This window comes from Syngnathus leptorhynchus, chromosome 11 (genome assembly GCF_054491065.1).
Source record: "Syngnathus leptorhynchus isolate UIUO chromosome 11, UIUO_Slep, whole genome shotgun sequence".
Taxonomy (NCBI): domain Eukaryota; kingdom Metazoa; phylum Chordata; class Actinopteri; order Syngnathiformes; family Syngnathidae; genus Syngnathus; species Syngnathus leptorhynchus.
In genome coordinates this window covers 11,621,961-11,644,101 of record NC_141205.1, presented here as the reverse complement: position 1 = coordinate 11,644,101, position 22,141 = coordinate 11,621,961, and the positions used below count along the sequence as shown (strand labels likewise).

Here is a 22,141-nt window from a genome sequence, read left to right as displayed (position 1 = left end):
AACGCCATTAAACACCAGTTAAAGATGTCACGCTCCTGAAAAAAGACACGGACCAGGCCATGGAATCGGAGGCTTCTCGGTACGCCACCATAATTCCATGGCTCCAAAAACAATTTCAAACTTTAATTACGCACGCACGCACGCACACACACAGACACACGTACACACACACACACACACACACACACTTCTCTTCATGACACACACACTTCTCTTCATGGCCACGACCATCTGTTCACTCACTCGATTTTTGTTGTTGGCGTTGCAAGCAAGAGAGCTGCTACGTGACTTGGACCTGCAAGGTCAAGTTGGGCTCCTAGCTCATGATGAAATGCAATACACACACACACAACCATACACACTCGCACGCACACGCATGCTTGTGTGCCTGCACACGCGTGCGTGTGTGCCTTCACCTTGGGCAAATCCCCACGTGTGATTGTCACAAGCTGCCATGAATGACGACGACCCGCCCGCACTCGAGCACTTTGGAGTGACAAGCATGCAGCAGTTGCCCTGCTGACAGAAATTCTGTGTATTAAACTTAAAGTCCCATGAAATGAAAAATGTACTTTTTTTTTTTTTTTCCACCTGTCGGCCTCTCACACACAAAAAAAATCTCTCCTTTTGGCTTTCTTCTTGCCATCAAAGTCGTCCTTGTGATGTCCAGCTTTTTGCCACAAGAGGACGAGGTGATTTTAATGCATTTATGTCTTTTTGCAGGGGAACAGAGTTTATTTTCGGCTGGTACCATTCTGATCATTTGCACGGGCACGTTGGCGTGCTCAGACCAAAAAGATTTTTCTGTGAAACTTTTAAATTTATTTCCGCTGTACAAAGCGGACTTGGTTTCTTGTTTATCAAACCACCAAAATAATTGAAGCAAACCACATGCTATTACTCGGAAACTGCCCATTGGCGAAATGTCCTGGTAAACAAACAATACGTAAATCTGGGATGCTTAACTTTGGTTTAAGTTTTGCTTTTGCACCAAATCGGTATATGAAAGAAACTATTATAATTTCATCTTTATCTTCAAATCGTTGTACGCGTAGGTAGTTGAAAAGAAAAACCTGTTATCCGTTTAAGGAGTGATTTCAAACCTTTCCTGATGCAACCGTTGCCCGTGAAAACTAACCGCAGCGGTGGTGCATTGCTGCTCACAGCAGAGCTTTTTGCAGCCAAAGGTAGCCCAAAATTTGGTGGAGGTGTTTGTCTTCAAGTTTGATATGCGGCAAAATCACTGCGGAAACATCAGTAGCTCTTTTTGTCTTGTTTTGGCCCACATAGTATTTGCTAGGTGGCTCTTTGGCTGCTTGTCAATCCAGCTGTCGAAAAAAAAAATCACGTAGTGACAGAGAGCGCATTATTAATGTATGGCTCGTCTTCCATTAGCAGTTTGTCCCGGTTACGGCATGAATGCCCGAGAGACGGACTCAAGATTAATGAGCGATTGTTTCTTATGAGCGTCTCTCATCCAGCGCGGCTCGTATGTTGTACTGACACGCTGGTCGTTGTCATCCTGTGAAATCTTCTGATCTGTGGCGGGTACCGGCGCCATCTGTACATTTTGCTCGGCGATAGATGAATCCTACTCATTTGTTTCCGTTTATTTCCAAGTGTAAACTTTGAGTTTCTTCCTTGGACATGGACATGGAATGAGAGTGTGTCCGAAAAGAAATGTGAATTATCTCAGCCAGCTGCCGGCACAGAGACCGAAAGCTTTGAAAGTAACACAATGCTCGTGTTTTTTTTTTGTTTTTTTTTCCAATGAAAAAAGAATGATCGATAGCAAGGGAACACGCTTCTCTGACCTCATCTAACGGCAGCATTTTGTGTCCCTTTAAAAATCAATGAAAGAGCCAAGTGTTGTCCAGGACCCTGGTTATCTCTCTATTACCTATAGATAGCTGCACTTTTCTCAGTGTGACCGCGTGCAGCCACCTTCGGCCGTCTGAGCTGCGCTTAGCCGCAACTTTTAGGTCCTCGGCAGAACCCCAAATTCATGACGTCTCGAGGGGCGACAGAATGGAATGTCTTTTCATTTATTTGGATCTCCCAAAACAAAAACAAAACCTTTACAAATCAAAATCCATGTGTGTCTGTCCCTTTGCACTTAAGGGTTTAAAAAAAGATCTTATAATCGAGAAAGTTCTACCTATTTTATTTTTCAACATACTGTCAACTTCCATCCGCTCAAATTTGGTTTCTTGAGGATGTACTGGCGCTACATTTACAAATAGGTTCACTTAATTCATGAACAGGTCCACACGTGCACTGCTGTCGTCCTCATTCAACTTTTGCCAAGTTTGGGGAGATGGCAAAAGCGGCCAATCAATGAAAAGGCTTTCTAATTGCCCAAGATGGAACGGAAAGATTGAAAGTCTGCCCCTGATCGCTAATCCAAGTTGCCTCATATGTTGCCCACAAAATCAAGTGCCCCCCCGCCGTCCCCCATTACTCGGATATACCCCGAAGCCTTTTTCTTTCAACTGCGCACTTAACGTGTGATCTTAAAACCGCCACAGTCCCGCCGAGGTCATGCTCTAATCAGTTGGCAGTCACAACCCACGCCGACTTGTTTTAAATATGCCCTAGGCGACCGGGCCCCCAATAAACAAGTCAACGCCTCTACAAGGTCTTATAAAAAGTATCTTAAGTGACAGTTAAGCAGCAGCCTTTAGGCTAGATTTACTGTACGGTCACAAGTTCGCGCTTGCGTTCTTGGGCGATATGTGCCAAAAGGGAAAAAAGCACCTGGCAATCGGCTCTCTTTCAAATGTGAATAAAAATCACCTGTCTTGTTGTCGTTCTCCTGAAGGTCCGGTCGTCCCGTCAGCTTCATGGTGGTCTTCAACACGCCAAACCCGCTCAGCAAGATCTCCTGGGTCAACCGGCTGCACTTGGCCAAGATTGCGCAACGTAGGTGGAAGCGCACACAGACGCATGAAATATTAATTTTTCATATGATCCAACTTATGATATACACTGCTCAAAAAAATTAAAGGAACAGTTTTTTATCAGGGTATGGCATGAATTCAATTAGACTTTTCTGAAAAGGTTTTGGTCAGGCACGTGGCAGAGGGGGTTGTTATTCACTTTCATCTGCATAGGTGTTGATGGAATTAACAACAGGTACACTAGAGGGGAAACAACGAGATGGTCCCCAAAACAGGACTGCTTTTGCAGGTGGAGGCCATTTCAAGTTCCTCCCTCTTGATCTTTTTTAACTGTTTTTCCACAAGTGTTGGCTTTAGCAAGAGTCATTATCACAACTGGAAGCATGAGGCGATTTCTTAACCCTCCTGAAGTTGCGCAGATTGTCCAACTCCTCCAGGATGACATATCCATGCGTGCTGTTGCAAGAAGATTTGATGTGTCTCCCAGTACAATCTCCAGAGCATGGAGGAGATTCCAGGAGACAGGCAGTTACTCTAGGAGAGCTGCACAGGGCCGTAAACGGTCCTCATCCCATCAGCAGGACCGATATCCGCTGCTTTGTGCAAGGAGGAACCGGTTGAGCACTGCCCGAGCCCTACACAATGACCTTCAGCAGGTTCCTGGTCTGAATGTTTTTGCCCAAACAGTCAGGAACAGACTTCACGAGGGTGGCCTCAGGGCACGATGTCCTGTAGTGTGCCCTATGCTCACTACTCAGCACAGTGGAGCTCGATTGGCATTTGCCATAGAACACCAGAATTGGCAAGTCCGCCACTGGTGCCCTGTGCTTTTCACAGACGAGAGCAGGTTTACCCTGAGCACCTGTGATAGACGTGAAAGGGTCTGGAGAAGCCAAGGAGAGCGCTATGCTGCCTGCACCATCATTCAGCATGACCGGTTCGGTGGTGGGTCAGTGATGGTCTGGGGAGGATTTCCATGGAGGGACGAACAGTCCTCTACAGGCTAGAGAACGGCAGTCTGACTGCCATTAGGTATCGGGATGAAATCTTTGCACCCATGGTCAGACCCTACGCTGGTACAGTAGGTCCTGGGTTCCTCCTGATCCACGACATTCCCGGCCTCATGTGGCAAGAGTATGCAGACAGTATCTGGAGGATGAAGGAATTGACACAATTGAATGGCCCTCACGATCACCTGATCTAAACCCGATAGAACACCTTTGGGACATAATGTTTCGGTCCATCAGCCGCCGTCAGGTTGCTCGTTAGACTTTGCAGGAGCTCAGCCCTTGCTCCAAATAACAATAATCAGGCAGGATTTGATGCCTACCCCAAAATAAATGATTTGAACTAGATGGTGACGTTTAGAATTGAAATGAAAAGTCTTCACTCATGTCAACGTAGTTCCTTGACACCAAAATGCGACAAAATGGTGCCAAAGTAATAACCCCCCGACCCCCCGATGCACAATGCCAACCTCGGGTGTCAGCCACAGGCTCTTGACTCACTGCAGCACATCTGCAGGCTCTCCGGTGGAACGCTCGGGCGAGTCCCCCCCATTCCCCGCGGCTCCCACCTTTTTATCAGGCCAGCAGCAGGTGGCTCGACGGGGGCGCTGGCGTCAGCACAGCGTGTGGCTACGGGGGATAGTTAGAGACAAAATGATGCCAGAATCGTGTCAAAATAACTGCACAGTCACGGCAAAATCATTTCAGGTAGCCGTGGATACAAACTTTCTGGGCACCACTTAAGCAATCAAGGGAATAAAAAAATTGTAGTGTTGCAAAAAACAAATTCATATTTCGCCGGGGAAAAAAAGGTAGTCTTATGAGAATAATGACTTACATCTAAAGTACGTTTCATCACAGATGTATTTTTCCACGCTAAAAACATCGTAATCTTATGAGAATAAAGTTGCCATTTCATGCTATTAATTATCCACCCGTTTTCTGAACCGCTGAGCAAACCCGGATACGCTGTCGACCTCAGACGCGTGCGAGGCAGACGTGCTAACCGCCAGTCAAGCGTGCCGCCCTTGTGGTCAGGAAAAAAAAAAAAAAAATACAAGAGCAGATGCCTTTCATAAAATGACAGTCAAATGAGTTTTTATATTGCTCCATCCGCTGCTTTTAAACTTCAATGTCACTCAGTAAGGCAAGGTAGGCAAGTTCATTTCCTAAGCGCCATTCACACACCCGGTAAATATGTTGCAAACAAATTCCAATTAAAAGCAAGAGTCAACGAAAAGATGAAAAATAGAGACGAAGGCCTTGGAGAAAATACAAAGCATGGATTATTAACTTTCTGGCCTCAGTCTTCATACAGTAGTTGAGATGTAATTTATTTTCAAAATGCTACAGAAGTATTCTGCAATTACTATTTAGGGCAATTTTTAATCATTTTATGGGAAATGCGTCTCAAAAGTTCCAAGTATCCAGGGAATGGGAAGAGGCTCTCTTGGACGTCAATCAGCGCCGTTGTGGTCATTTCGGCGTTAATTGTATCACGCCCACATGTTGCCTTCCCATTTAAGCAAGTGTAATTACAATCAAGGAGTGGTTGATTCAATTTCACGGCTGGTGTGCCGTCACAGCGCTTTCCTCGTCACCGTCGCTTGTTCGACAATCTGCTTGATATATTTGCTTTTTGTTTTGTTTTGTGTTTACCAGATCCGCAATTGATCCTCAAATCTTTGTGGGTGACTTTCATCCATCACATATTTGAACGGCAGAAAGTTGCCTCAAGAAACTGTGGTCAAAGGTTATATCAGCGCTGCGGGCCATTAACGGCAGATTGCCGCACCCCCTGCGGCAGGCTTCTGGCTAAATTGTCATTTAACGACATTAGCCGCCATCCGAACGTCGTGACTGTTTAATTATGAAATGTTACAACCTGTCGTCGTGGTTAATTTGCTTAAATCTTTCAAATGAAGAGAAAACTTTGCCCTGCCCACATTAGATGGCAAAAAATAAATGGGAACCTCGCTTCTTATTTGGGTAAATTTGGATTTTATTCGTATTCAAGTACTGTACATCACTCAACTCAATTATCAAAATGCGAAGAATGTTACAGTGACTTTGAGATTTTTTGGTTTCCCAAACCAATATGGTGTGCCTTTAAGTGCAGTTCAGTTGCATTTAGTCTCGATGTGAAATGATTCAAAAGAAAATTGTTTTGATTGTGGTATAAGCTGACGTGACGCCGTTAACGCACTGCACCACCGCTGTTTTCTAGGGCGTTTTATGAACTAGCCTGAGGCGTTGCCTAATTAACGGGCTTTGCCACTTGCGGAATGAATGGCTTCCCCGCCGAGCTGGGGTCTAGGTCTCGGTGGCGAGGCTGAGGCATTATGGGAGGGGAAACAAACGACGGGGGCTGTTGGAATGATTGAGACATGCAATCAGCCTCGCTGTGGGGAACGGAGGGGTCGGGGGGGGCTCGCCCGCGGCTGCCTGCTTTTATAGGCCGCAATATTGCATAACCAAGCACCCTCCAAATAAGTTGTATCTCTAGAATTCTCCATACCAAAGCTTAAAAAGATCTGATATGATCACAACGGATGAATCTGAAGGGAAATTGTTGCAGAAATAATAATCTTTCTCTATTTTTAAGAACAAAAACATTTGGGGAGAAAATATAGTCCCAAGGTGACCTTTCCAGGCTGTAAGGCGTCATATATTGTGAATACAGTTGTATTTTTGAAATGTACTATTTTCTTCCCTTGGTAAACTTTAATATCGCATAACATTTCAAATTGATCTTGGAAAAATACAACTTTCCATATCCTGGCCAAATAGAGTAGATGCCGCCGCTATGTGAGCAGATTTGGAGTGTTTTTGCCAAGAGCAGCGAAGCTAATATTGCCACATCAAGCTCGACCCCAAAAGACGAGTGCTGTAGTGAAAGTGTAGGTGTGAATATTTATGCAAATGGAGTTTGTGCATTTTTGGCTTTCCTTTTCATTTTTCCCCTCAAAAGATTTCAGTTTGTTTCTCACTTGTGGTGTAAATTTAAAAGGTTTTAGAATATGGATTTGTTCCACAACATATTTTGTGACACATTTTTAAAGTTTTAAAAATATAAATTAGACATTGAAAACATGCAAGACCCTTGAGGACCAGAGTTGCCTACTTGTGCTCTACGGCAGTGGTCTCCAACCCCCGGGGGTCCGCGGATCATTTGGGACCGGGCCGCACTACAAAGTATAAATATCCATCCATCCGTCCATTTTCTGTACCGCTTTGTCCCCACGGGGGTCGCGGGCGTGCTGGAGCCTATCCCAGCGGTCATCGGGCAGTAGGCGGGCGACACCCTGAACCGGTTGCCAGCCAATGGCAGGGCACACAGAGACGAACAACCATCCGCACTCGCACTCACACCTAGGGGCAATTTGGAGTGCTCAATCGGCCTACCCAGCATGTGTTTGGGATGTGGGAGGAAACCGGAGTGCCCGGAGGAAACCCACGCAGGCTCGGGGAGAACATGCAAACTCTACACAGGGAGGGTCGGAGGTGGAATCGAACCGGCACCCTCCTAACTGTGAGGCGGACGTGCTAACCAGTGCCCCACCGAGCTGCCCCAAAGTATAAATAGCTTGCGTTATTTCCGTTTTATTTATCTGACTCTGACCAATCGTTTATTTTGAAACATGGACTCGATTCTCTCCTATACCTCGTGGCGTGAAAAAAACATAACATTACTCATGTTGGTGGCGCGATGTTATGAGGACGCTGCGAGTAAAGTTGCATCGGTGTTCACATACAGAACTAAGGGTTGAAGGGTGTGTTGGGACAGTTGTGTGTATTCTTTCTATTTCTCGTTTTTACGAGTATGTTCAGTAAAGTTTTTTGCGACACACCTGCGTCTCCTTTCTTTTGGCACCACATTGCCATTGTTTTTATGCCGGTTGTATCATTTTATTCTGTTGAATTTATCCGCCACACCTTAAAAGCCGGCACCACATCCACTTGGTGTTCAGATCGGCTTCCTAACACTTTTGATGACGTCGCGCTATATGATTGGCTGAAAAGGCTGTGGTTGGTCTGTTTCGTGGAAATGGGATTGTAGTTCAAACGTGGACAATTTTTGCAAAGAAAACTCCTGAAACAATGTGCAGTCGGTGATTATTTGATTTATTGATGGTTTTGACATTTGATTTATATTTTCTAGAATTGTTTTGAGAAGTTTTTGTCGCTAAAATTGTGACGTCATCAAACACTGGTCCGTGAAAATATTGTCTGCCAAAAATTGGGCATCACTGCTCTATGGTAAGCGTAAGACCTGTTTTCAGGTGTACACACACACACACACACACACACACGCTTGCACACTGACACTCTTTCTTAATTTCACTCGGCAGTAACCTGCCCCATGCCCCCATCCGCCAAATCGAGGTATCTTGTCATCGGCGTCGATATATTAAGATTGCCAGGTTGCCATGGCAACCGCGTGAGTTCAAACATCGGCTTACCCTCGCACATAACGCTCATCTGTCCTCTTTTGTGGTGTAGAAGCATATCTCCTCGATGAATCAAGTCATTTCCAACTTTTTTTTTTTTTTTTTTTGGTCCTTCCGAACATTACAGGCGGCAGAACAAAAGAGGCTTTCAGCGGCCGTGCACTTGAAGGATGTTTGCACAGCCCTGAAATTAAGCCCTGTCAAACGGCTGTGATTATCTTATGCATGCCCCCCCCCCCCCCATTTGTACACCCCCCCCATCTCACTGTGCTCAAACGTGGCAACTGTTTATGATGAGTAAACATTATCAAGGATTTAATTAACAGATCCCGCACTCGCATTGATCCATGCTGAAATATCAATTGCACTGGTGTATTTAATTAGTCCATATCTTTGGCCTTTGTGTCATGGAGGCGGTGTCGAAGCGAAGCAGGGAAGGGGGGCTAACGGAAAAATTGTGCTGTGCAAATTAATCTTTATCAGCAAAAGCTTTCAATCGGAGGCGCGCTTGCCATCATTAATATTCAAAGTTTTCCACCACGTCCACTTACTTAGGTCTCACATAAGTGTCCGTGGACTAAGACGACTTCTTTTTTGTCGTTGTCTTCCAATCGGAGCTCTAATTTTAATATTTATAAGTCGCACCTCAGTATAAGTCACAAGAAAAAATGTTCGACTTATAGTCTGCCAAATACGGTGGTACAGTCAATTAGAACCTGTATTATCATTGCACAGCGGATAATGGAAATGCCGTGGCTCTCGTGTGTGTGTGTGTTTGTGCGCACGCATGCGCTTTCACGCATGAACATAACCTTGACTTTGACTACTTTTGCAGACAAATTCCACATTAAGTTAATTGGGGGCATTTTGTTCAATTAAGGCCAAAGTATGTGCGTGTGTCCCACCCAATTAAGAAAATGCTGATTTTTGGGTGAGTGTCCAAAGGTTAGCTGTGTGTCCTTGGCTGTGCTCTTTTTTTCTTTAAAATATTAATACAAATAACATTAAATAATGCATCCATTGAATTCTAATTAGATGGCACACTTGCTGATTGGTTGTTATGGCTCTGCAGGCACGCGAGGTCATGCAAGCGTCCGGTAATTACCACCAAGCAGCTGACATTAAGGCTGTCTTTATGGCAAATCTATGCTCGTCACAATGATGTATGCGCCCGCAATCGTTCCATGAAGTCGCCTTGTGAAGCAAATAGCATTGATGCTTCCTTACCGTAATGTCCACGGGTGCACACGGGTCATGTTCTTTGCACTGTACGTTCTTAAGTAGCAATAAACAAAAATCTTTTTGGTATTTTTCTTTCATTTTTTTTCCCCCCTTGAACGTATTTGATCCATTTTGTCTTTAAAAAGTTGCATCACAGTTGAAAAGCACCAAGGTGGCCTTTCTTCTTTAAAAAAAAACAACAACAAATCTTCCATGCACGACGTCGACAGGACACCTGCCGTTGCGTGTGGGCTCGTTAATGTTGTTTACTGTTATTCATCATCATTACCGGGTTCGGAAGATGGAAGGTCAAGGCTAATTTGTGTTCACTGCTGCCCGCCGCCGCCTTCCTCTCGTCTCGTGAGTTGCGGCTGGCTCCATGACACCGCGGACGGCTCCAAAGCTGTCCCTTCATACCAAAACTCATAGATGAGAGGAGAACCAGCTCTCGCAGTACGCTGAGGGAGGAACTCCAGCCATCCCCAAAGATGACTTGACTGATCTCCACCTGAAGCCTGACTTCAAAAATCTCAGTGGGCCTGAAAAAGTCAGATGCAAACAATACAAAGCACAAAATAAAGCGGAATGTGCCAAAATGGTATGAATTAAAGGAAAGACCCTTGCAGTCGACAGCAAGTGACAAAATGCCTGCCTCTTGAGATGGTGGCTTTTGACTGTTAAATTCCTATTCCACAAACAAAACGTGAATCCGAATACGGCTTTCTACTAGTTGGCCTGCACAGAACATTTAACGATGAAGCAAATTCTCAGGCTGACTTCCCCTTTAATGTTACTCCAAATTGCTTTCTCAGTTGCTAATCCCTCTGATTTGAACAAGTGTCCATTCTGTAATTTATGTGAAAATATGGTAACCAGTTCAGAAGGGAAAGAATGTCCAAGTGGCTCTGGCATCCTTTGATTTTTCTGGTTGTGAGGAAAACAAATCTAAAACACCTCCACTTTAACTTTGGTCTTCTTTGTATTTTTCAGGAGAGGAAAATTCTCCCGGCTGGCTGTACGGCGAGCACGAGGACAAGACGACGACACCCTTTAGGTGTCCGCTTCTGGCTTGTCACATGTCCGTTTTTGCTACCAAATCCCCCGAGAGGAAGGTAAGTCAAATCACCGCCACATAAGGTTCACTATTCAATGTTTTTGAATATTTGACAAAATCTCTGTGTATAGAATGCACAAGATTGAACTATTTGAAATCTGACTCCAGTCTAGTCATGTGACTTGAGTCCAGCACCCGTAATGCACCCTGTCAGGACGCATAGATCAGACAAGACCACAGGCACAGTTGTGGGAGTGCTTCCGTAAATCCGTCAGAATGCTTTGTAATGACTTTGTGGGGCCCTGAAAAGTGATATTTCAGAGCACGTCAAGCCGTCTAATGCGGTTATGCTGGAAGTCGACGGCTGATAGCGGATGAGGCCAGGCAGGTAGTCAAATTACTCCAGCCAGCTGAGAAGAATGTTCCAAAGTGATCACACAATTATCTTTATGGCTGCGGGACATCCGAGCGTAAATCAATGTTTCATCATTCCATTAAGAGCTCCACGCCGGCCGTCTGCTGCTCGCCTCACCGCAGAGCGGGAGGCCAAGGTTAGATGTGGTAGGTGAGGCATTAGTCCGAACCTCCCAGACGTATATATCCAAGGTGCGTTCCACCTGACTGCAAGCGGCGGCGATGAGTCAATGAATATGTTTCCAGCCGGGTCTCGCGAGGTTCCGCTCGTCTTCTCAGAAATGAAACACCTGAGCACACCGGCGGCAAAGGCCGGCGCCGAACTGTCAACTTACGAGATGCATCCGCCGAATGATGCTCGCATGTAGTTTGTAAAGATACAATTTGGCATTCTCACATGCCGTCGTACGACACTGGCTAAATTCCATTTTGCTGTTCAATTAGGGAACTACAGTTAATCCACTCGTGGCTCACTGCTGCTTTAAAGCCAGTGCATTGCCCAAGTGGTTGGCATGTCTGCCTCACAGTCTCTGAGTTTGAATCTGGACTATGTGTGGAGCTTGCGTGTTCTTCCCATGCTTGCGTGTTGTTTTTCAAGTTACTCCAATATAAGGAATTATACTTTTCAGACCGCATTTTTGTCTTGCTGCAATTTGCTTGTTTTGGGGGTGTGGCCAATAGTGAGTGCAGGTTTTGTTACCATGGCAATAGACCCGAGTCCAAAAGTCCACTATAAACAAACGACATTTTGTCATCTGCAAGCATAAATGTGGGAATTTTGCTGAAGTGAAAAATTCTTCTTGTCTCCCGTACATGTACTGCGTGTATTAATATACATTAATATTTGAATTTGAATAGTTTTACAAATGTTTAATATAAAGTCAAAGTCGAAGTATGATAAGAAGCCATGGCTTCGTGTGCGAACAGACTCGCGTTAGTGCAGCTGCAAGGTTGCACAATATGCACGTCAACATGGCGGAGGAAGAGGGGGGGAAGCGTGTCAGCAAGTTAGCGGCAGTATTACTTTCCGATTTTTGACTAAAGAGAAGCCGGCATTAAATGGAGTGACTCTAAGCCCTTCATGCAGAGGAGACGCTGATTAGGGGCTTAACTCAGCAGCAGCAGAAGCAGTGACCCCCCCCCTTTCCTCTCCCCTCCTGCCACCCGTCCCACCTCGTCTCCATCTTTGTGTGCTTCTTCACCTTTGGGACGCACCCACCTCTTCACCCCGCATCCAGCGCCTCCTGGCAGGCAAACCCACATAAGAAGACAAAGGAGGAAATTTGAGATTAAAAGGCCAAAATGACCTGAAATATATTTAAAAAAAAGTCATGGCACAAGAAAATGTACGTCCCCCGTGGGACTCAGCCCACAATGAGAAGCAGCACGGTCGCAACCGACCGGCCCGACTTGTTTGCCAGCGCAGATAAACCTTATCACAGCGGTGCTGAGTGGACCCGAGCAGACGGACTCCCCGTTTATCTTTTTCATTTTCTCCCTCCCTCGCTTGCAAACTTTCTCACACTGCCTCGGCTTTATCGGCGCTAATAGAGCCGGTGCGCGCTGATTGTTTTTTAGTCCACGTTTGCTTTCTCTGCACTCGCTGCCATTTTGAGTGATGAAGACGTCTTTGGCAGACGGGTCCGGAGGGACCAAGGTGGTTGGGGCTGGGGGGGGCTTTAAAGAACATGACTGCGGCATGGACTGCACTAGCAAGAGTGCCACATGCACTCCAACATTCATTTTGAGTATTCTAACTCACAGGTGTCAAACACTACCGTAGACTAGTAAACCAAATAAGTGCGAAAAAGCGCCACAAAGGCAACAATTTGTCCGCTCAGCAAGATCATCAACCCATCCAAGAGGTTTTATTTCTTTTGCTGTCGCTTTTTTATTCCACCAGTTTGAAGAAATGTCTGCTTTTACTGGAGAAAGCTGCTAGTTTCAAATTCCTTGGCTGAGAGCCTCCTCCTCTGTCTTGGAAACTGTTCAAAGATTTCAGCCATCCAAAGCTGCACAGAGTGTACAAGCAGTGCAGGCTCATGTTCTCCCCACACGCTCCCGCCCTACTCAGTTTATGAGGCATTAAGCGAGGACGGGCCCGCCATGACAGCGTTGCTCTAATACCTCGGGGTGCGGGAGGGGGTGTGTGTGTGGGGAGGGGGTTCATCATGTACGCTTTCAAGTGCTCAATGACAAATCGGTTTGGGCTGCATCAGGATTAGGAAGGTGCTGGCCCGCTTCTTCTTCCTCCTCCTCCTTCCTCATCTTTGATACGCCGCACTCCAGCTCACGTCCCCCCCCTTGTTTATCATTCGCCATTTCCATTTTCAATTGGCAATCAAAAAATGAAAACTGATTTAAATGAAATCTATTTTATTCCATGCCAATTTTGGCCATTAATTGTCCGGGCCAGTCCCCTGTGATTAGATAGGCTCAACTTTCTAGTAAATAAGCACGAGTGCACCTGAATATAACACGATGTTCATCTATTTTTGGCAATTAGTAAATAATTAGATACACTGTTTTTGCTGTCAAAATATCTTTTTATGATTCCGGGCAATGCACTGTATGTACTGTTTACACATTTGAATTGTCATAAAAGCAAATCAAAGTCAAAGTTTTACTTGAAATCCAGATTTTCATGCCCGACATGAAACCTGCAGTGTGTTGAAATAAAAGAGCATCAATAAAGATCCCAAGAAGCTCCACTGCCATCATCATGCAAATATTGTCACGTCATCACAGCCCGCTGCGGAACTCAATCTTTAATTAATTCACTAAACAGCTGGAGCAGGGATGGAGAATTGGATTTGAGATTTTTAATTTGCGACTGTGATGGCAGCTCTAATGACGAAGTCATTCCATCCTCACCCCCCCTTTGTAATTTCTCGCTTTAACTGCAAACTGGAATCATGTCAACTTTCTCCGTCCTAAAATGAACCCCCTCTATTCTGGGATGGAGGTTGTAAATAGCCAAAGCTCACCAATAGTCCCGCCCCAAAATAGTTATTTAATTGCATGCAGAGTGCAGAGGACTTCATCAGTTGCCGTGGCATTTAGCGTGCCAATTACAGTGGATCAGAGATGCTTTTAGCCGCGCCTCCGAGAGTTAGTAGACTCCTCGTGTAAATAAATTGTCCACCCAGAAGGGAGGGCAGGGGGGGCATGTAAATGGTCTAAAGATCATGATTTGCTGCCATTCCCGCGCCCTAATTAGGCAACAATGTGGAACTAGGCCTTCAAGGAAGTCTTGAGTCTGAGAGCCTCATTGTAGGGGATTTTCAACTTTTGTAAGATGGATTCATCATTGTGCCGGAGAGAGCGGAGTGCTGTTGGCAGGCACAGAAGAAAGACAATCATCAGTGTACGTTGGGCCCACTTGTACAATTACAAAACTTGTTTGCAGAAAAATGGGAATGTCCGAATGTGCATAGCAACAGCGTGGCAAATTTTGGATCACATTTACTGGGCAAGCAGATCCTGAAGGACACAATAAAAATGGCCTCATTGGCATCTCCAGTGAGATTAGCACGCTTTTCAGACCGTCTCGGTGCTGACAGCCGCCCCATCGGGCCTCCTTCTCAAAATTTGAATGGGCAGGTTGCGGTGGTGTCTGTGCGCCCCAAATGACCAAATCACAAACGTCAACCTTGCTGCTGGCCGCCCCGCTGCGTGAGCTTCATTAGGGAGCTTCACGTATCGGTCATACCGTAATGAGCAAACAACAATTTGCCGGCCCAGCTTGACGACTGTCAGCTGTGTGTGCATTTGCTGTCTGTGAGGCGAACAGATTATACAAAAAAAAAAAAAAAAAAAAAAAAGGGCAACAAAATGCATCGGTCTGCTCCAGCGGAACTCCTAATGCAACCGCCGAGTTGCTGCTCATTAGCGGGCCATTAGGTGTGCCATGCTAAATAAGAAAATTGGACTTAATTGCTCCCACATTGTTTTTGTAATTACCACAAAAGTTGTTGGTCACGCTATGCCAGCAACATGGAGTGTGAAGGAAGGACCCATTGCCCATCACACAACACGTATATCGTTCGCAATTGAGGAAATGACATTTTTCTTTCATTGTCTACTCTGTTTTTTTTTTCAATAAAAAACACATTCTGAGCATATTTGTTGCATTTTTGAGGAGGCTGGTAGAGCTTAATGTGGCCCCAATTACTTTGTTAGTCATGTCACTGGCGTTGCCGAATGTTGCGCTCGCCATTTGTGGAATATACCATGCAAGAATGAATACAAGTATTTTGCTTGCCAGCCTTTCGTCTTGCATGTAGCCACAAGGAGCCAGCGGCACCATTGGGAAAGGCGAGGGTGCCATCACCGGTCAATTGCCATTTAATAAAGCAGTGGAAATGTTCTGTTAGTGCTCATTAGGGCGTGTAAAGAATATTGTTGTGCGGAGGTCAGGTTGCGCTAGGCTGTTGGAAAGTACTCTGACTACAGAGTTGTTGGAAAGGAACAGAATTTATTTTGCTGTATTATACTCAGTGAACTATTGGGGGTTCACCCCCCCCTCCCCACACCTTCTTGTAAGAATATGCATGCTAGCTTTCATTGAAGAATCGTTCATCAGTCTGAAGATATAAGTATGCTTGTTCGTCCTCATAGTCCCTGCCACGGACTGATGACCGTTTGGGTGTTCTTTTCCCATAATTCAAATGAGATAAACTCTAGCTGAGCCTAATACTAAGGACAAGCACTATAGAAAATGGATGGTGGGATGGATGAATGGATATTTTGGCTCGCAGCAATGAATCTAATCATAGACATTCATCTCCCTGAGAAGCTCCTCTGCAGAGCACCTGTTTCCAGCATACGGGCAGTCGCCCTCCCAGGGTAACGGTCAGGGCAAGACCGTAGAGTCTCGGCTCACCGGCACGTACGGGGCTGCCCTCTCGTTACATTGACAAATAATTAGCTCACCTGCCTGCTTCAGCCCCCTATATGTACGTTCTGCCGTGCCTATTTACCTGTGCGCATTGCCAGGTGGGATTGCTTTTTGCTTCTTTTTAAAACAGGAAACAGACTTCCCTCATTTTTATTTGGGCAAAACATGGCAAGATGGCACAAAATGGCACCAAAGAAATATTTTGTGAAGGAAATCAGCTGCTGTGTGCTTGCAGGTCAAACGAGCAAGGTAGTACACCTTACCTTTGAGTTGCAGCAGTGGTGCTGCAGGGCAACCACAAATTTGTTCCTCAAGCACAAAACTTGAACTTGTCTTTTTGTTACGTTTGCTCTCATGTTCCCCTCCATCCCTCCATCCATCAAGTCATTGCCTTGTAATGACAGATTAAAAAGCCTAGTCACATAATTCTAGGCACACATACGCCGGGGACTACTAACATAACAAAGCAATTTGAACTTATTTGCCATTCTCGCGTGGCTGATAAAACTCTAGTGGAAGGCATTGGTCCGGTTCCCAGCAGTGTCGCTCTCGTGCCCCCAACCTCCATATGGTCCACTGCTATGGCTGGTAATTAATCAACTAAAGAAAAAAAACGTCTTTTCTTGTGATGTGCTGCAGGACTAGCATGAGGGAGAGGTTGAAAAAGTTTTCCGGAGGAAGGAGTAAAGTCCACTTGTGTTTAATGATGGAGACAAGCAGTCATGATGTGATGGTGGTTGAGGGGGGGGGGCGTTGTTGGGCGTAATGGATGGAGAAAACAGAAGCCATTGACCTTTTTTGTTTACAAACATACCCTGGAGAAGAGAGAAGGGGGCGGACTCTGTTTGCCGGGGACAATACATCACCTGTGATTGATGCTGACTGGTGAGAGGGATGACAGCGAAAGGCGTACACCTCCCAATCCCCTCGTCCGTCCGCCGATTAGCTGCAGTGCCTGTTGCATGGCCCACGTTTGACAGTCACACCTGAATATCACAAGAATCAGCCCAGTGCAGATAGATTATTTTCATAGCTTTTCAATAGAAGGTCAAGATTAACCGCCGACTTTCGGCTTGTTACGGCGATTATTTACAGGGATTCCTCAGTATTTGCGATGTAAGCAGCCAAGCCCGGTCGCAAAACGTGAAAATGTGTGCAGGGGTTACTGTACTGCAAATGATGTGTTGTTGCTCATCTATCGATGCCAGCGACATAAGAGTGACCGGCCGAACAATTGCCACTATATGGCAGAAAGCGCGTTTGGATAAAATTCTGTACATTTTTTACGACTACTCGTTTGGTTCTATGGCACCAATGCTTGCATCAGTGTGTGTGTGTGTGTGTGTGTGTGTGTGTGTGTGTGTGTGTGTGTGTGTGTGTGTGTGTGTGTGTGTGTGTGTGTGTGTGTGTGTGTCCTATGCTCAGAGGAGGTCAGGACAAAAAGTTTCCTTTAAACTTTCCCCAAATTAAGAGCCTGTGTTGCATTTGGTAGTCCTGCCTCGTTTGTGACGACAAAATGAAGCGCGAATCAGAGATTTAGGTGACTAACAACACTCAGGACATGTGAAAATGACAAATGACAAATATTTATTCTCAGCCATCCCCTGATCTTAAACTCCCAAGAGGGTAAGGAAAAACTCAAAACTCCAACTAGGGGAAATGAGAAACCTTGAGAAGAGATCACAGATGGGAGGGTCCCTCTTCCAGGATGACCAGGCTGCAATGGATGCAGAGAAGACACATAGTACAAACTGTGTAGACAATCCAAAAAAGGTGTGGAGAGATAAAGCCTGGTTAAGACTGCTCTTTCAGCTCTAAGCCAATCATCGGCAAGGATCCAGATCAACATGATACCATGGGTCTCCTACCGGCCAATAGTGTGCTGTAAATTCATATGGGCAGACAAAGCCCCGCGCTCCAAGTGACGCCGCAAAAAGCCGCGATGCACCGAATATATCGGCAATATTTGTTTCCATAAAAACCCGCAATGTACTGAGGCCATGATAAATGAACTGCGAAGTAGCGAGGGATGACTGTACTACCGAGCTTGGCAGCCTGGTGGCCTTTCCGTCGACTTTTAAAGTGGAATCGAGATATCGCCCCCTACTGGCTATGTACTCCTGTGATCGTGTGACCCGTTGCCACTTTTGATGTCACTTCCACGTGTGGTTGCCCTCCAACGAGGCTGGAGTGTCATCAGTCACTCACAGAATAACAAAGTCCTTAGCCAAGGCCTATCTGAAGCTTTGAACCAAATCGAATTTGCGGAAAGTGTCAGAGCCGGCGCCAATGTGCGCGTCGCTTTGATAAAATGCAGCGAGACAGCTTGGAAACAAGAAGGAAGGAGGAAAAAATAAGGGGGAAAAAAACAGTGGTGAAGTGATGTATGAGAAATCAATATTGATTTTGTCTCCTGTAGCTTGAAGCTGCCATCCACAATCCTGCTCACTGTGCAGTGTTGGGCTTCTCAGCAGCCAGCACATCCTTACCTCAAGGCTTCCTCTGGGTGAGTAACGTGCACACACGCGCCGGGCACCGTATACACTCAACAACAGTACAGAGAATCAATGAGAAGATAAAGGAATCCACTTTCTACTGTTTTCCATAATCGTTTCCGCTTTAACCCTACTGCCATTACTTTTGAAACGATTCTCTATGTTCTTCTCATTTGCATTCACGTTTGAAGAATAGAACTCCAAAAGTAGTGCCAAGGTGGCTTGACTTAAGGATGACTCGTATCAATTTCTAGCAAGATGGGCCATCGCTCACCCTGCTGGAACAGATTAATGGCATTTCCATTCATTGAAATACGGGAACAAGATGTTTGGAATGTGCTCACGTAACATTGTAAGGTCGCGAGTCAAGGCGCAAGCGTGTAGCCCAAATACAAGAGCGGGCAGATGTTGCTAGGAAACTGTGAGTTGGGATAACATGAAGGAAAGTTGTAGCTACCGTATGTGCTGCGGACTCTTTTTTTGAAGCGCACGCCGGCCCACATCACAACGCCGGCCGACTTGTGGGAGTTGAGCTGCGGCTGCCTGGAAAGAAGAAGAAAGGCTAACAAAGGGAAAGAAGGAGATAATGCAGTATTTATTTTTGGAATGCTTGTGGTGGGTAGCTGATCAGGTAATCCTCTCTTGGCCCAGGAAGTGGCAAAAGCTGGCGTAGGCAGGCCATGAGCAAACAGTGTCCTCACTTTAATGGCTTACGTGCCATCATTCATTCAAAACATTGATGCCACTTTTACAAGGATAAAGACACACGCTCAGGTCAAGTTAGCCCGTGAACAAAATAACTCAAATATAATTTGAAACTTAGAAAAACGGACAGAAAATATTTGAAAAGAGTATGAAAATATACGATAAGAATAACCACATTCGACAGAATTTGACCATGTCCCTAAAAAATGGCCAGCCGGGTTTTGGCAGGCCCTGACCCTTTCCCGGCCTGAAAGACAAGCGCGCCCAAAGTGTTCTTACACTTCCCAGCCGCGTGATTTCCCTTAACAGGCATTATTTTCCCGAGCCATCCCTAACCAGGCCACTTTGAGGACGTGCTGACTCTCATGAGTGTCGCCTTGACACTCAATAACTCCAAAGGCTCGCTCGCTTCAGCTCGCAATAAAATCAAAGAGCAATATGAATGAAGCCCTGAACGTCCAATCGGGAGCTTCTTCCATCTCAGCCCTGCTGGGAGTTGCTGCCTCATCTGGCTTGGCTTGTCGAGGACGATTTGCAGATCGATCAATATTGACGTTTACTCAACTATACTTTGCACCCCTTGTGTGGGGGAGATTAAGATCAGGGGATGCTTTGAGAACAATTGTCAATTGTTTGTCTACGTGAAGCCCTTTGAGACTGCTTGTGATTTAGGGCTATACAAATAAACTTGACTTGACTTGTTTTAAAATACTCACTAAAAGATTTGGTTTTTGTATGGGGTCACGGACGCAGCTATTTGCTGAAAAACTTCAACAGAGTTTGACCGGGTTTGTTAGTAGAAAGTATCTTAACTTACTGTCATACAAAGAATACCAATGTGTGGTTTTGTTCCTTCATGTCTGTCGATGCTGAGTCCTCCAGGTCACAGGTTGAACGGAGGCAACCGGACTTTTGTAGTCTGTTTTTTGTTTTGCGGGAAAATGACGCGAGCAATCATGCTGTTGGGCTAATGAGTTGCCACACGGCACCCTCTCTTTGTAATTTGCCAAGCTAATAGACTCGCTGAAGCAGCTGTTAATGGGCACAACGCTTTTCCTAATGCCACACTGTCGCTTCCTTTGCAACCAGCGAAGCACGCGGCGTGCAGGCAGCCCGCGGCCTTGAACACCGCCGCCAATCTTTAACACACATCTCCCGTCATCTCACAGTGCAACGGAGGCGTTGGAACACATAACCAAGGCGGTTGTCCTTGCTTTTTTTTTTCTTTTTTCTTTATCGCTTCCCATTGGCTAAAAGTGCCTTACGTCAGAAGGTCCGCTAATTTGGCTTTGAAATGAAGCCATGTTTGTGATCAACATGGCTTAAGTGGCGTGTGTGTGTGTGTGTGTGTGTGTGTGTGTGTGTGTGTGTGTGTGTGTGTGTGTGTGTGTGTGCGTGTGTGTGCCACAGAAATTTGCTACTCCCGGAGGAGCTCAACACGGCAATTTTTTGTACATAATGTTTTAAAAAGAAACCTCTCGATTTTGTTATAATATTATGAAGTGTACTATTGTCGTGATTTATATTTTTCTATAATATGATGCAGTCTGCTATTTTTTTTTTTTTTTTTTTTAAGAGGTAGCAGTGCAAACTTGTAACAATCATTCAAATGCATTGCAAGTAACCCTCGCATATTTTCAGCATTTGCAAAGTCTCCTTTTCTTCTTTGTTGGAAAGCTCACCTATTTGCTTTCGTTGCAAATGTCAGCATTGTTTTAGCACCATCTAGTGGCCTCTCAGGATGAAGCCTTTTTGAGTCTGCGCCCCAATCCCCTGCGAGTCGCGCATATTTTCTCTCTCAGTATCATTTTCTTTTCTATTTGCATAAGTGTGTGTTGAAGAGCGCCGGCGAGGCCAAAAAGCGTCAGACGACGACTGGTGACCCTCGTCTCCGGCTCTCTCATGCGCCTCCGTTGCCCGCTCTGCTCTCCAAAGCAATCTAATTAAAGCTGGCAAAGCATCTGGGAAGCGCCCCCCCTCTCCCTCGAGCGGCGAGCGGGACGGTCTCCAGATCATGACTCCACATCGCTAGTTTTCCTAAATGAGTGGCGAGCGCTTTGCCAGGAACGTAGCGCCGGCTGTCACGAGGGGGGGAAACGTGAGCGTGTGAATTTGCGAGGCGGGCGAGCAGGCAGAAGGAGCGTGTAGGTGGAGAGGCGCTACTTGAAACCATCTTTTTCTTGAGCCCCTCGCGGCGAGATAAGTCCTCGCTATCTTCATCCCAGCCTGTTCAACAGAGCATTATTTGTTCTGGCTCATCCTCCAGGGCCCACGGGATCTTTCCTGTCCACATCCTGCACGCTGATACAAATCAAACAAATGATTGCATGCAAATAAGGGTGAGCGTGCAAGAGAGGGGCTAAAGACTATATTTAGCTCCTGTCGCCATGGCGTGATGTGATTTAGGCGGGGGAACAAATCTTGGCTTTTCCCCCGTCAAGAAGGGCTCGCTCGCGTTTCCGTGCGAGCCGAGGCGTCGCGCAGGAAAGATTCATAAACGCGATACGGACGTCGTCACGTGGACTTGCAGGTGCCAAGAGATGGCGCAGTTGGCGTCAGTGGCCTCGAAATCTTTCAGCAAATGGCAGAAATTCAACAGCCGTTTTACACTGCACGTGCAAGAGCCCCTCCCGCACGGTTTACAGTTTTGATTAATATGACCTCGCAACCTTGATCTAACACCAACACCATCTTAACCATCAAACTTCCAAATGTCAGCAGAAGTTGTGAAAAAAACCCTCCCGTAATCAATTCTTTCTTGACCTTACAAACTTGCTAAGCAACACAGATCCTTTTTCAGAGCTCAACTCGAGCTTTTTTCTCCCACGGTGAAAAAGACGACTTTGTGAATGTATTCAGTGATCACGTGTTTAACATTCGTGAGCAGCCGGCAGCTGTAAATAATAATAATAATACATTTTATTTGTATGGCGCCTTTCACGGCACTCAAGGTCGCCGAACACACATAAAATCGACACAATTAAAAGAAGAGAA

The 22,141-nt window shown here is 45.7% G+C and overlaps 1 protein-coding gene across 2 annotated transcripts in view; it reads left to right on the top strand.

Annotated features, from left to right (window-relative positions):
• The window catches only part of arhgef10la (Rho guanine nucleotide exchange factor (GEF) 10-like a), a 67,284-nt gene that overhangs the window by 32,128 nt on the left and 13,015 nt on the right, over positions 1-22,141 (top strand). For both annotated transcript variants that reach the window (XM_085923991.1, XM_085923990.1), the window contains 3 exons: positions 2,822-2,922; positions 10,570-10,691; positions 18,367-18,453. In XM_085923991.1, the coding sequence (XP_085780117.1) occupies positions 2,822-2,922; positions 10,570-10,691; positions 18,367-18,453 (310 nt within the window). The remainder of the gene's footprint in view (positions 1-2,821; positions 2,923-10,569; positions 10,692-18,366; positions 18,454-22,141) is intronic.